We start from the raw sequence: 17,616 nt of genomic DNA, 5'->3' as shown, positions 1-17,616 counted from the left end.
TGGCTTGATAAATCTAGAGTAGCACAATGTAGCACTGCGTTACTCTGCCCCAGGGAGGTGTTCCATGGGTTGAGCATTGGTGTTTCAACGCAACTGCCCATGGATTTTGGCACACTCCCAGATTTAAAATTACTGGTAGCCTGGGAATGCATCAAATGCTATACCTCCCTAAGTGAGGTGCAACGAGGTGAAATATCTTTATTTCTCCTTATCTTTTCCTCTTTTTATGTGTACTGAATTGGGTGTTAGACTATCTCACTGTTTAGTCAAATTGATTTTGCATCAATCGTACTTGAGTGTGTAAGTCATTTCATTTCATAAGGCTTTATTCGAACAAAAAAACAAGTTCATAAAAGCACAGCATTAAAAAGACAGCAATATAAAACAGCAGTCTAAAACAGGAAATACATCAGTTTAAAACAGTTAAAAAAGCATACTTTTCCTTGCATTAATTGATTTAAGGAGACAGGTAGCCGTATAAAAACACACATCAGGGTGGTGTAAATTAAAAAGCAAACTCATGCAGTCACGTGTTGACCTGACTCCAAATTTGGCAAACAGGGGTTTCAAATATGCAATTCGCAGATATTTATACAGTCGACAAAGCAGAAGAAAATGCACAGTGCTTTGAGAGGAAGTGTTGTCACATAGACAGGGGCCAGCAGGATGTAGGTGCAGAGAAGGGAAGGCAACAAGGTTGTGGACTACTCCCATTCTAAGTCTAGTCAACACAAACCGATGTGCCTTCCAAGTTACTTGTGACAAATACGGCTGGAAACCCACAAATTCATTTAAATCGTAATAAAAAACATAAGATGAGAGGACAGAGCTTTTTTGATGCCTTTTGATGGTAAGCTGTTGTAAAAAACACTGCCTAAGATCGATTTTGACAGCTCAGTAGCCCCATATTGATCCGCAATGATGTTAATGCTAAAGATCTCCCGAAAATTATCCTCAATATACTTTAACCATGGGATCTTTAAGTAATGGTCCAAAGAAAGACAATCAGAAATAATAGCTCTGCACAAAGAGGTCTCTTCTTTTATCCAAATGGAGCGCCATAGGATCAATGGCCTAAGGAGAATCAAATCGGCAAGATGATAAATACCCAATTCGCTATGCACTAAAGCGTTAGAAACAGAGCTTGGCAGGCACAAAAGTCTCTTCAGGAATACATTCTCTTCAACCTGGAGAGATCCGGCCGGGGCATAGCCCCAGATGCTAGCTCCGTACAGGGCGATTGATACACAACGAGATTGAAAAATTTTCAGCATGTCGTTGACCCGCCTGTCTCCCAGTTTTGTAGCCATTGTAAAAATTCCGTGCCATCTTAGCCCGGACATTTTTATGTTCATTGGCCCAAGCATTTTTATTTGAAAAAGTGACCCCCAAGTACGAAAAGTTATCAACAGCCTGTACCTTTTGTCCCTCTATAAAAAATGAAAACTGTTTCTTTCCGTACCTGCGCCCACATTCCATAACATAAGTTTTGGATTTATTTAACACTAACTTTCTGCTTTTAATAAATTGCAGAAAGCCATCCATCAGCTGTTGAAGGCCGTTTGTGGTGCGTGAAATTAAAACCGCGTCGTCCGCGTAAAGTAACACAGGGACATAATCATTGTTAATTTTGGGAGCATCCACTGCCAGAGATTTGAGAAAAGAATCAATCTCATTAATAAAAAGTGTAAAAAGCAGTGGGGCCAACACACATCCCTGACGAATTCCACGCCCAATCTTGAACATAGTTGTGCATTCCCCTTTAGGTCCGTAACGGACACATGCTCGTAGTTTAGTATAAAGACGAGCTAAAAAGAACACAATGCCCTCAGGAGCCCCCATTTCGATTAGTTTTGCCCAGAGAATTCCATGGTCCACCAGGTCGAAGGCACTACTTAAATCCGCAAAGCAGAGGTAAATAGTGCCGGTCTTTGCCAAGGTATATTTACCGATGAGTAGGTCTAAATTTAGACACTGCTCAATCGTGCCACGACCCTTCCTGAACCCAAACTGGCTCTCAGCTAGAATACAATTATCCTCCGCCCATTCTTCCAACCTCACTAAGAGGACTCGACTCATTACTTTTACGGAAGAATCCAACAAGGAAATTGGGCGATAGTTCTTAACGTCCCCACGATTTCCTTTCTTAAAAATTGGGATTAGAATGGATTCTTCCCAGGTAGGGGGCACCTCATTACGGACAGCTGCATTAAAAATATTAGTTAACCCCTTCGCCGCGGCGGGAATTCCGCCGCGGCGCTAGGGAGTGCGGGGGGGCAGCGCGGTGGCGCTGTGCTCATGATGGAGCCGCTCCGTCATGAGCCACGGTTGAGCTGTGCTCATGACGGAACGGTTCCGTCATGACTCCGCCCAGTTGCGTTGTCCCCCCGCACAGGCGGGGAAACAGCGCCGCGTGGGTGGAGCGGCCGCCAACGGTCGTGGCATGACGGAACCGTTCCGTCATGAGCACACGGCAACCGTGGCTCATGACGGAGCGGTTCCGTCATGAGCGGGGAAGGGGTTAACAGAGGCCCCCATATTTCAGGGACCAATTTATAAACATCAATTGGTACCCCGTCTGAGCCCTGTGCTTTTCCCCCTTTGCTGACCCTTATGCTATCTAAAACTTCTTGGACAGTAATATTCAGTGGCGTATGCGGCCACCTGTCCCCTAAATCCCTAGATGCACTATCTGAATCAAAGATTTTAGAAAAATGAGAAACCCACTCTTCCTGCATAACGTTGGAGGTGTGTAAGTCATATTGAAAGTCTTTCATTTGTTCTGTAAGATCATGGATTTATTCCATAGATTTGCTGCATGCTGAATCCTTGTTGTAAGCCTTGTGTGATAGTGGTGTTGAACATCTTTAAATTGTTCTGTAGGAACATAACTTTAGGTTTTTTTTTTAGGCATGATGTGGTGGGTTTGCTGCATGTTACATCTTTGCTCTAGACATAGGGGCTGATTATGATGGTGGGCGGACTTCAGTTCATCCACCATTGTATCGGGGATTGGGACCACCTGACATGCTGTCAGCGGTCCCATAGTAGGCATTATAATGTGACCAACACCACAGCGGTCGCAATGCCTATATTTTACATTGCGGTGGGTGCTGCTGGCTCCACGTGACAACCACCATGGGGTGCTAGCCACATGGTACCGAGATATGTAGGGGAGCTCAATAGGTGCCCCCCAACACCCACAACCAAGGGCCAGTGGGGAAGGAGGGCCCGCTACCGGCTCTCAATGTCCCTTTCATCCAGCCTTTTCATGGCAGATAACCAACCATGAAACAGCTGGCAGAAAGGGACATCATAATCCCTACTACAGTGCCTGGTAGGCACCACCAGCATTGTAGGGACTACGGGCCCCTCCATCGCACCGGCGGGCTCATGGAGCCCATTGGATGCATGGCAGTCGGTCTTTACGACCTTCACACGTCTGCCCGTCATCATAATATAAGGGGTGGTAAAGCTGGTTGCGATGGCGGGTCGGTGGCGGTCTCCCCGCCATTGTAATCAGCCCCTTGGTGTCTAAGTGCTGTATAATGAACGTCTTAAATTTTTCTACATAGTCAGGATTTTAGTTTTATTTATTTTCAAGCATGCTGTGGTTTTACGTAATATGAAAGTTTTGTGGTAGGCCTTGTTTAAGCACTGGGTTTTATGTGTGGGTGGTTGGGGGAAAGCCTTTCACAAGGGTATGATAAGATTATGTCAGTTGAAACATTAAAAAAAAGTTTATTTTTGTTTAGATTGCAGGTTATCTAGTACACGTTTTCTAGAACTAATTAGTAACTAATGTCATCTGCAATTAAATATTTTTAGTACTAATATATTAGCTGGCCATTCTATTTGTAAGTCACAAGGGCCTCCTCACACAAAGCCTACTACAAAGGATTAAAATGCTGCAAATGCCACAGGATGGTTAGGTGAATTTCATGACTGTGACTTACACTCCTACAGAGAAACCTGGTGAGTGCCCAGTGCCAGCTACAAGATGTGCAACTCCTCTGCCGCCTCCAAAATGCAACCAAGATAGCGACTGCCCAGGATTACAAAAGTGCTGCACTCCGTTCTGCACCCAGCAATGCACAAACATCACAACAGGTAAAAGGCATATACAATATGTAGGATCCAGATCTCAAAGTGCACACCACATCTTTTGCTGTTCTCCTTTTTGAATGTGCTCCATTATTCCCATTGGTGGAAGCACAGCTGACCCACGTTTGCTTTAGAAAACATTCATGCAGTTCCTCATCTTGGACTGCAAGTCCCATCATGCAACTTATTTGAGACTCGGAAGAACGTCTCCTTCAGCCCATTGATATATATATATATATATATATATATATTACCTACTGGCGGTCGCCAGTAGGTAGTTATAGTTAGGACCTATTTTCCATAGGAAATCCGCATTATTCTATTCCCAATAACTTTGGCGACGGTTGACGAATCTTCGCGAAATTTTTAAAACTCGTGGGGCGCGCCGGTCCACTCCTATCCTGAAAGTTTCACGGTGATTCGTCAAGCGGAGGCCGAGAAAAAAGGTGGGTCTAAAAACGTGTTTTCCCCATGCAATTTCCCATAGGAAAATTTTGCCCCAGCTACAGCCTGAACTGCTGAACGGAATTACACCAAATTTGGCAAAGAGGTAGCCCTTGGTTCAGAAAGGTGCCTTTTTGTTAAATGGTGTAAATCCGTTCAGTAGTTGCTGGGAAATTCAAAAGTAAAAACACATATATCTAGGGCCGCGGATCCTCCCGAACACAAGCTTTATGCTAATTGGCTGTCAACACTCCAAACCAGGAAGTGTTAGCAGCCATCCTTTGCCTCTGTAGAACGAGGCACAGGAAAAGAGAAAAAAAACGTGAAAAACAAGAAAAGGGGGAAGGGCAAAACACCCTGACCCCCTAGGCCTGCTCAGGGAGTTCCACAAGGACCCCCAGGGCCCAAAAAAGAATTTTAAATCGGCGAGATTCGCGCAGTGCGAATTTCGGCCGAAATTTTAAAAAATTTGAAGCGCGGACTCCCGCGCTTCGTTATTCTTTAGGCCCCGGTGGCCAGGTCCCGGGGCCGGAGTAAAAAAAAATTGTGAGGGGCCCGAATCCCCCCACACTGCCCCGGGGACCGCCACCTCCCCAGGGCTTTGCTCAAATATTTGCAGGGGGCACACAGCCCCCCCGCAGACCCGGGGGCCGCCACCCCTGGGGCTCTCATTTTTAACATGGGGGCCATTCAAGCCCACCCAAGCCCCGGGGACCACCCCTCCCAGGGCTTTAATAAATTAATTAAGTAGCGGGGGCACATGGCCCGGGGACTGCCACCCCGTGGCTTTTTAAAAAAATAAATATTCTGGTGTGGGGGGGCTCGAGCCCCCCAGACGCCCTGGGGACCGCCACCTCCCCGCGGCACTAAGTATTTATATTGAGGGGTTCGTTACGGACGCCCCAGCCCTGGGGACCACCACCGCCCGAGGCTTTATAAATGTTGGGAGGGGGGCCGCACGGCCCCCCTCCTGGAGCCCTTGATGGCCCTGGGGACTGCCACCCCCCAGGGCCGGCTCCTGCAGTGTCCCAGGGTGCCCACCCCTGGGACACTGTAGTTTGCTATGGCAGGGCAGGAGCCTCGCGGCTCCCGCCCTGCCATAGCAAACTGCTTTGGTATTTGGAAGAGAGAGCAGGAAACCTGCTCTCTCTTCCAAAAACCAAAGACGATTGCTTTTCCACATGGGGAGCTGCATCTTAGCAGCTCCACGTGTGGAAAAGCAATGCCGGCTCCCGAAGGACACGGGGAGACGGCGGGACCGTGGGGGGATTGGAGACCCCCCACGGTCCCCAATGGAGAGGGCCAGCCCCGGGGGATGGGGTCCCTGGGGCTATTAGTGGCCCGGGAGGGGGGCCACGCAGCCCCCCTCCTCAAAAATTAAGAAAAAAACAAAACAAAGGCTGGCACCGGGGGATGGGGTCCCCGGGGCCATAAGTGGCCTGAGGCGGGGGGCAACATAGCTCCCACCAAATCAATAAAAAAAATGGCCATGCCCCGGGGAATGGGGTCCTGGGGTTGATTATGGCCTCGGGAGGGGGGCCACGCGGCCCCCTTCCAAGGTTTAGAAAACAAAAAAAATAGGGGGCAGGCCCTGGGGGATGGGGTCCCCAGGGCCAATTAATTTGGAAAAGAAGGGGGACCACACAGCCCCCTTCATAAAAAATAAATTTTAAAAAAAACCGGCATCGCGCCTGAGGCCCCGTCCCCTCCTTGCAGCACTCTGCAAACGCACCCATCTAGTTTGCAGATGGGGAATTAATTCTCCTTGAATACTGAAGGTCCCTAGGGGCCAACTAGCCCACCAGTAAACTCTAGTATGCGCCAGGGAGCTGCGTTGCAGAGAGGTGTTCTGAGGCCACGCCTCTTTTTACACCTCTCTGCAACACAGCTCTGTGGCGCATAATGGAGGTACCTGGTGGGCTAGTTGCACCCCAGGGACCCTCAGGATTCAAGGAGAGTTAATCCCCCAACTTAAAACGCGCCACGGGCGCATTTGCACAGTGGTGCAGGGAGGGGGCAGGGCCTGAGTTGACATGTGTGCAAACACACCCTGTGGCGCGGTGTAAGTTGGGGAATTAATTCTTCTCCAATCCTGAGGGTCCCTGGGGGCCAACTAGCCCACCAGGTACCTCTAGTAAGCACCATGGAGCTGCGTTGTAGAGTGTTGTAAAAAGGGGCGTGGCCTCTGAACACCTCCCAATGCAGCTCTCTGGCGCATACTGGATGTACCTGGTGGGCTAGTTGGACCCCAGGGACCCTCAGGATTGAAAAGGAATTAATTCCCCAACTTAAAATGCGCCACAGGGTGTGTTTGCAGACATGTCACCTCAGATTCCGCCCCCTTCCTTCACCATTGTGAAAATTCGCCCCTTGGCGAGTTGTAAGTTGGGGATTGAATTCCTCTTCAATACTGAGGGTCCCTGAGGGCCAACTAGACCACCAGGTACCTCCAGTAGGTGCCAGGGAGCTGCGTTGCAGAGAGGTGTTCAGAGGCCACACCCCTTTTTTCACCTCTCTGCAACGCAGCTCTGAAGCGCTTACTGGAGGTACCTAGTGGGCTAGTTTGACCCTAGGGACCTTCAGGATGCAAGGGGACTTAATCTGCCAACTTAAAACGGACACAGGGCTTGTTTACACAGTGGGGAAGGGAGGGGACGGGGCCTGAGGTGACATGTGCAAACACACCCTGAGCCGCGTTTTAAGTTGGGGAAATAAGTCCCCTTCAATCCTGAGGGCCCCTGGGGGCTAACTAGCCCACCAGGTGCTTCCAGTAAGCTCCAATGCGCTGTGTTGCAGAGAGGTGGTCCAGACAGTGCCCCTTTTTACACCTCTCTGCAACGCATCACTGTGGCGCTTACTGGAGGTACTTAGTGGGCTAGTTGGACCCTAGGGAACCTCAGGACTCAAGGGGACTTAATCTCTCAACTTAAAACGGCCACAGGGCAGGTTTACACAGTGGTGAAGGGAGGGGATGGGGCCTGAGGTGACATGTGAAAACATGCTCTGTGGCGCGTTTTAAGTTGGGGATATAATTTCCCTTCAATCCTAAGGGCCCCTGTGGGCCAACTAGCCCACCAGGTGCTTCCAGTAACCGCCACTGCGCTGCCTTGCAGAGAGGTGGTCCAGGCCGTCCCCTTTTTTACACCGCTCTGCAACACAGCTATGTGGCGCTAACTGGAGATACCTGGTGGGCTAGTTGGACCCAAGGGACACTCGGGATTCAACGGGACTTTATCCCCCAAATTAAAACAGACACAGGGTGTGTTTGCACACAAGTCACCTCAGGCCCCCCCCTCCATTCACCTGTGTGCAAACGCGAGGTAGTTTAATACCCCTGCCCTATTATGTATTAGAGGCTTACAGAGGAGGTCATTCTAATCATAGGGGTACCCCAATGCATAGTGTTTCCTAGTGTATGTAGGTGTTTTAACTGTATTCTAAGTGTCTTTTAGCATAGCACTGACTCTAAGACTCACTCCCCTTGCACTCCTCTAGTGACCCATTCAGCACCATGTACTAATTCATTCACTGCGCCAAAACCCAAACACTTATACATTCACCCAGGCACTCTCCTTGCAGTACTCTAGTCATTCAGCCAGTACCCAAGTACTCATGCACTGAGCCAGGCCTTAGCACATGGACTGCGTCGAACCCCTAGCCACTATGCATGCAGTCTTCTAACCACCTACACACTTGTCTTTCACACCTTCAATTCCCCAGTCAGTATCCATACACTCCAGCAAACACCCTGTCACTCCCCTTGCACTCCTGTAGTGACCCATTCAGCACCATGTACTAATCCATTCACTGGGCCAAAACCCAACCACTTATAAATTCACCCAGGCACTCTCCTTGCAGTCCTCTAATCATTCAGTCAGTACCCAAGTACTCATGCACTGAGCCAGGCCTTAGCACTTGGACTGCTTCAAACGCCTATCTACTATGCATGCAGTCCTGTAACCACCTACACACTTGTCTTTCACACCTTCAGTTCTCCAGTCAGTACCCAAACACTTCCAGCAAACACCCTTTCACTCCTCTTGCACTCCTCTAGTGACCCATTAGGCACCATGTACTAATCCATTCACTGCGCCAAAACCCAAACACTTTAAATTCATCCAGGCACTCTCCTTGCAGTACTCTAATCATTCAGTCAGTATCCAAGTACTCATGCAGCAAGCCAGGCCTTAACACATGGACTGCTTTAATCCCCTATCCACTATGCATGCAGTCCTCTAACCACCTACACACTTGTCTTTCACACCTTCAATTCCCCAGTCAGTACCCATACACTCCAGCAAACACCCTGTCACTCCCCTTGCACTCCTCCAGTGACCCATTCAGCACCATGTACTAATCCATTCACTGCACCAAAACCCAAACACTTATAAATTCAGCCAGGCACTCTCCTTGCAGTACTATAATCATTCAGTCAGTATTCAAGTATTTGGGAGCATTTTTAAATTTCCACCCAAACGGGAGCAAATATGTCTTCCCTGCATGCAGCAGTACAGGCAGGGAAGACAAGTCTGCACCCAGTCAACGGAAGATTAAAACATACTCTGCCAGCTGGGAGCAGACTTCAGTTCTGTTTCCTGCCCATACTCCTGCAGGCAGGGAAACAGAACACATATTGCTCCTGCTCAGAGGTAGCAAGCAGAGATAGCTGCTCCCTCCGGGTGGGAGCAATACCTGCTCCAACACTGTGATGGGAGCCAACTGGGGCTATCTGTTGATTGATGGGTGCCCCGGGTGGGCACCGGGGCACCCACCTATAATAAAGATAGACCCCAGAGGATGAGGTTATACACCCATTCATTCTTGAATTCACCTTTGCGTATCTTAAACTTTTAAAAATCACCCAGTCTCTGGATATAAATTTTCTTTGTAGCCCACCCAGGGGCTTATTAAAATTAAAAAAAAAATTGGGCGGGATGTTCGTACCGCACGCACATCCCGCGAAAAGAAAAATGTTTTTTTGGGCCCTGGGTGTCCCTGTGGACCCCCTGAGCAGGCCTTATGTTGTCTTTTCACCTTTTTTATTGTGAGTCAGCTTTTTTTTTTTTTTTTTTTTTTAGTCATCATCGCCAAGAAAAACATATCAATTAATTTCATTATACAAGTTCCATCCAATCGGTTATACAACCAAATCAACAGGAATGACAAAAAAAAAAGAATATACAAATAAGCAAAATTAAGACATGATTAGACCCCAAACAGGAAGACTTCATTATCTCATTATTTTAGTCATTTTCAAGTCTATTTTTCCAATAAGTAATTGGGGCCCAAATCCGTTTCCCCATTTGCTTTGTCTTCCCTCCTTTTTTATCATACAATGCTTTTTCTAATACATATACCGCTAATAATCGTGCTAGCCATTGTTGGAATGTTGGCAGATTAGGATCTTTCCACATTGCTGCAACACATAATCGACATAAGGTCATTGCTATATAAATAAACTCATATTGAGGTATTTCTACACCGTCCCTGGTTACCCCCAAAATCATAACTTCGTTGGTTATACTGATTTTAATCCCGAGTGCGCTATCCAAGAATTGCTCTATTGTGTTCTTAAATAAATCCAAGGCGGGGCATGCAGAAAACACGTGTATAGTATCCGCCTGTGTTGCCTGGCATCTAGGACAAACCACTCCCGTAGTTCCACCCCATTGAGCAATTCTATGTGGTGTATCATAAAGCTCATACATAGTCTTATATTGTTGAGTTTGTTTGTAGGGTAGCTACTCTTAGCACTGTGTTCGATAGTTTACTCGCTTTTTCAACCTCATTGCCAGATAAGTTCAATTTATTATTCCATTTGTCGATAACTTTTCCACAATCATCCTCCTTATACCTAATCAATTCTCCATATATCTGGGAAATTGAGCAGCCATTCTTATCTCTTAGAACTTCCATAGTTTCTACTTTTTTATACTTAGTATCCCCTCCCTGTTTCTTTAACAAAACCGATCTTATCTGCAGGTATTTGAAAAAGTCCCTACGATCTACTGTGCTTGATCAAATGTCACAAAGCCCATTATACCCACTAAATCTCCTATTATTTTTACCCCTTTCATATCCCATCGCTTCATTACTTGATCATGGAATACCGTTGATAACAGCTGGTTATTAAATAATGGAGTATAATAGTTCATCCTCCCAATTTTCATTTTCTTCTTGACAGTTGACCATACTGCCATTGCTGCACCTAGAGTCTTAAATTTAATCTTCTTGTAATAGCTGCCTTCATTAAACGTGAGGAGCCACTTGTTTGAATCCTTGATCAGTAACTCATATATATCAGGAACGCTCTCTCCCACTCTCCATCGATCCTCCATATTTCCACCCACTAGCCCTCTGATATATTGCAGGACAGTTGCCCAGTAATAAGCCCTGTAATCAGGTGCCGCAAGGCCCCCTCGCTCTCTCGGTAGTGACAAGAATTTCAGTGCTCACCGTGTTTTACCTTTAGCCCATATAAAATGATTTGTAAGTCATTCTATTTCGCGAAACCAGTTATTATTAAATTTCAGCGGGATAGTGCGAAACAGATATAATACTTTAGGCAGGAATATCATTTTTATTAAATTACATCGGCCAATAGTTGTTAAATACAAGTTATTTAATCTATCTAGATCCCCCTTTGCTTTTTTAATAATCGGTCCCAGGTTCATTTCCACTATCTTTGAAAGATCAGAAGTTATTGTTATCCCTAGATAGATAGCTGAATTTGTTATCCTTTTGTCCACCATCATTACCTTTTTGTTAATTACTATTTGAGTTTTACTCTGGTTTAATTTATACCCTGAGAGCGCCCCATAAACTGTTGCCTCTCTTTCTATCTCTGGTAGTGCTGCTACCGGATCCACAGACGTTATAGCTAAATCATCAGCATACCCTAACATTTTTGTTTCATATCCATTCAAGACAACGGGCCTGATGTTTCTATTTAGCTCTATCTTTCTTATAAACGCATCTATATAGAAAGCAAAAAGTAGCGGGGAACATGGGCATCCTTGTCTAGTGCCGCATCCGATCTTTATTACCCCGCTCTGCTCCCCCATGATCCTCAGTCTTATCGTAGGGTTCCTATATAAAGCTCTCAGCGCCCCGATACAGACATCTCCTATATTTGCCTTCCCTAAAGCCGCCCAAAGGAAGCCCCACGAGACCCTATCAAACGCTTTCTCTGCGTCTAATAAGATTAAAGCCATAGGGTCTCGTGAGGTTGCCGTCCCATCAAACAAGGCACAGACTCTGCGAATATGATCCGCTGTACCCCTACCTGGGATAAACCCATGCTGGCGGGGGGAGATAATCTTGCCAATAAAGACACTAAGGCGATTAGCTAGCATCTTAGAATAGATCTTAGTATCGCTGTTCATCAGGCTTATAGGTCTGTATGACCCGGGGTCGGTGGAGATTTTATTCTTTTTAAGAAATACCACCATGGTTGCCTCCCCCCAAGACTCGAGAGGTGTCGCCCCTCTTTGCGTATCGATCATTAACTGATAGAGATCCTCTTCTATACTAGTGAGGAATTTCTTATAAAATTCGAGTGGTATGAGATCAGGACCCACCGCTTTCCCGGCTGGTAAATCTTTGATTGCTACTCTTAGCTCTTCTAACGAAAAATTAGAGTCCGTTATTGCTCTGTCCTCCATTTCTCTACTTGCGCACTCTCTAGATAGCTCTCTATTTCACTACCGGCGGCTCCATTTTCAGGATTATATAAGTTCTGATAAAACTCTTGAAAAACAGAGCATATCTCTTTTGGGACTGTCGCTATAATCCCTGTTGTAGAATTAACCTGTAAGATTTCCCCCTTAGTGGCCGCCTGTCGAGTCCTGATAGCTAAGATGCGCCCTATCTGCCATTGCATAAACCTGACCTCTCCATCTTTTCTGCAATTTGCTAGTCTCTGATGGTATTAAATGCTTCTCCTGGAGATATACTATTTGAGCCCTGCGGCAGTGGAGCTGTGTAACTATTCTATGACGCTTCTGGACCAACCACATTCCCTGAACATTCATGGATATAACAGTATGCAATTTAGCAACCAACATCTTCAGCTATCATTTAAGAAAGCCCCCCCACCCCACCCCTGCCCCACTGAACCCGACCCCCAGGTATCCTCCATCAGATTGTGTGGCAACAATAAAAACAATACAAGAAAATCCCAAAACTGGTTCCAACGAGGTAACGACGCCCAACCAAACTGTGCAAAAAAGGTCAACATCATACACTTTTAACTCTTGCTTTCACCTGTGGGGTAAGCTGCTTGTTTGATTCACAAGAATGTTAATCTACTGTGAGTATACGTGCCCTAGACAGGCCAGGCCCAGGACTGACATACTACCCCCCTTGTGTGTGTGCGGCATTATGTCTTAATCCTTGTACATTATACACTGGTTAGAAAGGCACTTAGGACCTTCATGGTCTATCTGCAAGGCTGGCTGAGTGTTTTCTAGCTATGCCGCGGCACTGTTCCTTCTATTACCCTACTGGTTCAGCCCAACGAGTCATGACTGTGTTGCATAGACTCCTATTTAATTAGCAACTACCACTTTTCATCTACATCATTAAAGAGCCCCACACTCCCACCTCACCTAACGGCTGTATTGGATAAAAAGATCTCCATAAGAGTGCTCCCTAAACAAGACCCCATCGGGTATTGCACCAGCCGACTCGACGCAGGAGCAGCCCGATGATGATACATTACATCCTGAAGGGTACGTGATTCACGACATCCTGATGGTTGTGTGAGGGTTCCAATATCCAAACACAAAACTCCTTTGATCATTACATGGTCCGTCCCACCCACTTTAGGAACAGCTTTGTCACTTATTTATGACGCTGTGTTGCATAGAACCTGACGGGAACAGTGCCACACTACCTCCAGAGACAGAGTCTGTGTCCGCCTTATCGGAAGGACTAGTGCTGATTGGTGGACGTGAAATTCGGAGCAACTCAGCAGATCTGAGGGCCTCCTGCCTGCCCTCCATTACCTGTTGGTGAGGCGGGGGACTGGATCCCGTGCTCTGCGTAAGGAGGCCCGTCCTGCGCCTCTGGGGGCCCGCTGCGATTTTGGTTGCGTTGTTACCAGGCGCCTCTCTGGTAATACATCAGGGAAGTGCCTGTCCAACCAATCCCATGCGCTGTCAGGTGTATCAACAAATGAGGAAGGCTGGTTGTGGTTCATTTTTAGTTTGACAGGGAAAAGCAGTGCAAATGTCAGGCCCGCCGCCCAGACTCTGACTTCAATAATGAGAAGTGCTTCTGCTGAACTGCAAGTGTGTAGTCCGGGAATATTGAAATTTTTACATTGTCCACTTGTAATGGGCCATTGTCTCTTACCGCCTGTAACACATGATCCTGGTCCCTATATTTCAGAATTCTAGACAATATTGGACATGGGTTTGCACCGGAAATTGGTTGGCGAGTACGTACTCGATGGGCTCGTTCTACAGTAAAATGCACAGACAGACCTGTGGGGGCCACAGAAGACTTCAGCCATTCTTCTATGTAGATTGTTGGATTGGGGCCCTCCATCCCCTCAGGGAGACCCACTATCTGTAAATTATTGCATCTCACCCGCTCCTCCGCATCATCTGCTCGGGCTTGCAAGAAGTCTATTTGCTGGCGTATTTGTTTCAATTGCTCCTCATGCTCTGTCACTTGAGACCCCCATTATGTCCAGTAGGTACACTGTGTTCTTGACCTTATTGGACAGCTTCCTATGATCATCTTTAACTAGATTGAGTTCCACTGAAATTGTGCCCAGCTGATTTTTAATCGCAGAGCGTGAATCTCGAATTTCTTTCAGGATCATGTCCTGCTTATCCACCGGGGGAGCGGTCGCGGTCTCCATCTCCAACTGTCGAGACGGCAGTGAGAGAGATCCTGTCCTTCCGGACCTCGAGGTGGTCCTCGGCTTCCCCCTGCCCATGGTTAGTAAAGATCAGGCAAGCTTGGTTTCAGGCAGTAAGACGTTAGATCAGCGTCCCAAGCACAGCATCTATTTATCTTCACCCACGACTGTCACTTTGCCACCCAAACACAGTTCTCGCACCTCTGCAGGTGTAGCACATCAGGCTACAGGGGGGTAGAGGGGGAAGAGGTCCCAGGCAAAGGGAAGCAGCAGGTGGCCCCGCCAGTCGTGTATGGAGCACTGCCAGGCACTTCAGGATGGCACAAATCCAGTTAGGACACCCGCTGGGCCCCTTCTGAACCTGACCACTGCTCTCCAGCATGGCAGGAACTGCCTCACACACTCCACGGTCCCTGGATCCAGGAGGGGGAGGTGCGGCATTCACTACCCGCAGTGGAGTGGATGGTAAAATTCAAATATTAAAGTTGGTCTCCGCCATGTATCAATTAGGTACCTATACGGAAGAAGATCCCTACGGATGCACCCTCAGTCACTGCGCAGTAAGTCCAGTTGAGGTTGAGAAGGGGGGGTGCCCAGGTGAAGGGAAGCAGCAGGCCCCACCATTCGTTTATAGAGTATTTCCAGGAGTTTCAGGCCGGCACAGATCCACTCAGGACACCCTCTGGGCCTCCTCCAATTCCTATCACCGAGGCTCAGAATGGCAGGAACCGCTTCACATACACCGCAATCCTCAATCCTCAGATCCAGGGAGGGGCCGTATTTACTACTGGTAGCGGAGTGGGGGGGAATTCCACCATTAAAGGTGGCCCCTTCTCTGCATCAATAGGGAACTTCTGCAGGAGTAGACCCCAGGCACTGCGCAGCAAGTTCGGTTGAGGAAGCAGCCAGCCCTACGCCCCTCTGAAAGGCCATTTCCCTTGCTTATGATGGAATTCACAGCATTGTCGCAAATGGCGAACACTTGCCTGTATAAGTGCTGTAGATAGTCCGATGATGATCAGATCCTCCGAGAGCCACCGCCGAGTGCACACCGCAAGCCTAGATCTGGGGCCTTGCATGCACCCGCAAGCCGCTCCCGAGCTCTTCGATGCCAAACTGGAGCCGGGCAAGACCGCCGTGTCCCCAGGCCACTCCCAGAATTTAGGCCCTCCAAGTCCCGGGAACTTCTCTCTGATCGAACTCAGGATGCTGCCCTTCGAATCTTCTCAGCAACTCATTATAGCATTCCTCACATATTCCGCCATGTCCGGTGACTCCACCTGTCATCCAACCATGAAGGGGTTATGGATAATTTCCAGGATTAAGTGCCCGGTTAAGCGACCTCCATCTTGGGCTGCAGGCTACGCCCCGATCTCACTGTTCACATAAACTGATTTTGTATCACTTCCACTTCAGAGTGTGCAAGTCATATTGAAAGTCTTTAATTTGTTCTGAAAGATTATGGATTTCTTTTGTAAGTTTGCTTCATAGTGAATCCTTGTGTAAGAGGTGTTGAACAAATGTAATTTGTTCTGTAAGAATATAATTTTAGTTTTCTTTATTTTCAGGCATGCTGTGGGTTTGGTGCATTTTGTATCTGTGCTGTAGACCTGGGGGCTCATTTACAACAAAATGAGGTAACGCGGCACCGGAAGCTAGTTTGCTACGCCTTAAAGAAAGTGCATGTATGCATCCTAATTACGTAAATAGAATGCATCCCTGTTCTTTCCTTTGGACTGGCACCATTTAGGCAGCCTTTCACCAATACAGACATCCTAAAGCCATGGCGCAAGCAGGCCTGCATTGAAATCTGGTTGTTTTTCGGTAGATAGAGACACATTACTTCACAAAAACAAATGTTGCACCTGCCCTGGGGAGGCACATGGTTTTGACGCATTCCCAGATTTACATTATGTTGTAAATCTTGGGAATATGTCAAATTCCATGGGCATTGAATGGGAACACCTACTGTAACTCCCTTAGCAAGCTGCCCCGATGCAATGGGAAGCAACGCAGTGACTTGACCTGCCTTACCTCACACCATATCTATGAGGCCATGGAAAGCCATGCAGGGTGACTTTCTGTGGCATCGTAGATATAGCCTACACTGTTTACCTCCTGAGCATCACAAAAGTGATGCTCTGGCAGTGGAAATGTGCCACAAGGGGCTGGTAAATAAAGATCCCTGGTGTCTAATTGCTGTGTATTGAAACATCTTCAATTGTTCTATGAATTCATTATTTTAGTTTGAATTATTTTCAAGCATGTTATGATGTCACAGCATGTTAAAGCTTTGTGGTAAGCCTCGCGTGAACATTAGGTTTTATGGGTGGGTAGTTGGGGGAAGGGCACTTAGATTACAGGTTCTCTAGTACAATATTGCTAGAGCTAATTAGTAACAAGTATCACCTACAATTAAATATTTGTAGTTCTAATATAATATGTGGACATGCTACTTGTTTGTCACCAGGGCCTTCTCAGACAAGGCCTATTATGAAGGATTAAAATGCTGCAAATGCCAGAGGATGGTTTGGTGAATTTCATGACTAATTTGCGCTCTTACAGAGAAACCTGGCGAGTGCCCCGTGCCAGTTACAAGATGTGCAACTCCTCTACTTCCTCCAAAATGCAAACAAGACAGTGACTGCCCAGGATCACAAAAGTGCTGCACCCCGGTCTGCACCCAGCAATGCACAAACATCACAACAGGTAACAGGCATATACAATATATCGGATTAAGATCTCAAAGCGCAGGCCACATGGGACCCTAAATCCTACAACTAGTGTTGCTGGGTTCCCATCGTGTGATTTGCTCTCCTCTTTTAAAACCATGGGTATCCAATCAGGTATTTCGAAGGTCATCGGAAGATAACCAAGAGCAACTTAAAGAGAGAGAGATCTATTTATTATTTCATGCATCTCCATCGCAGTGTTTTCTGATTTTAGGAAATGTTGACAGCAACCAGAATTCTCAATCTGTGTCATATCTTTACCAGAACAGGGGCAATTTTTCTTATTTTCTTATGCTGCTGTAACTGACTGTAAATGGGAAATATTTTTGATTTCACTTCTTTGATGGTTTATGTTATCACTACCCCTGCTGGTACATGGCTCTATGCATGTGCTATTCTTTCCGCACCATATCTAACAGTTCCTCTTCCTAGCAATACATCCTTGCTACAATACATTCAATTTCT

The 17,616-nt window shown here is 46.9% G+C and overlaps 1 protein-coding gene across 21 annotated transcripts in view; it reads left to right on the top strand.

Moving 5' to 3' along the window:
- The window catches only part of LOC146822208 (uncharacterized), a 260,616-nt gene that overhangs the window by 180,196 nt on the left and 62,804 nt on the right, over positions 1 to 17,616 (top strand). For 16 of the 21 annotated variants that reach the window (XM_085613358.1, XM_085613354.1, XM_085613342.1 and 13 more), the window contains 2 exons: positions 3,967 to 4,110; positions 16,985 to 17,128. In XM_085613358.1, the coding sequence (XP_085469484.1) occupies positions 3,967 to 4,110; positions 16,985 to 17,128 (288 nt within the window). The remainder of the gene's footprint in view (positions 1 to 3,966; positions 4,111 to 16,984; positions 17,129 to 17,616) is intronic. The other 5 variants (XM_085613359.1, XM_085613356.1, XM_085613352.1 and 2 more) reach the window with 2 other exon arrangements.

Source organism: Triturus cristatus, chromosome 6, assembly GCF_964204655.1.
Source record: "Triturus cristatus chromosome 6, aTriCri1.1, whole genome shotgun sequence".
NCBI lineage: Eukaryota > Metazoa > Chordata > Amphibia > Caudata > Salamandridae > Triturus > Triturus cristatus.
The sequence above is the reverse complement of the archived record's forward strand: the minus strand, read 5'-3'. Positions and strand labels throughout refer to the sequence as shown.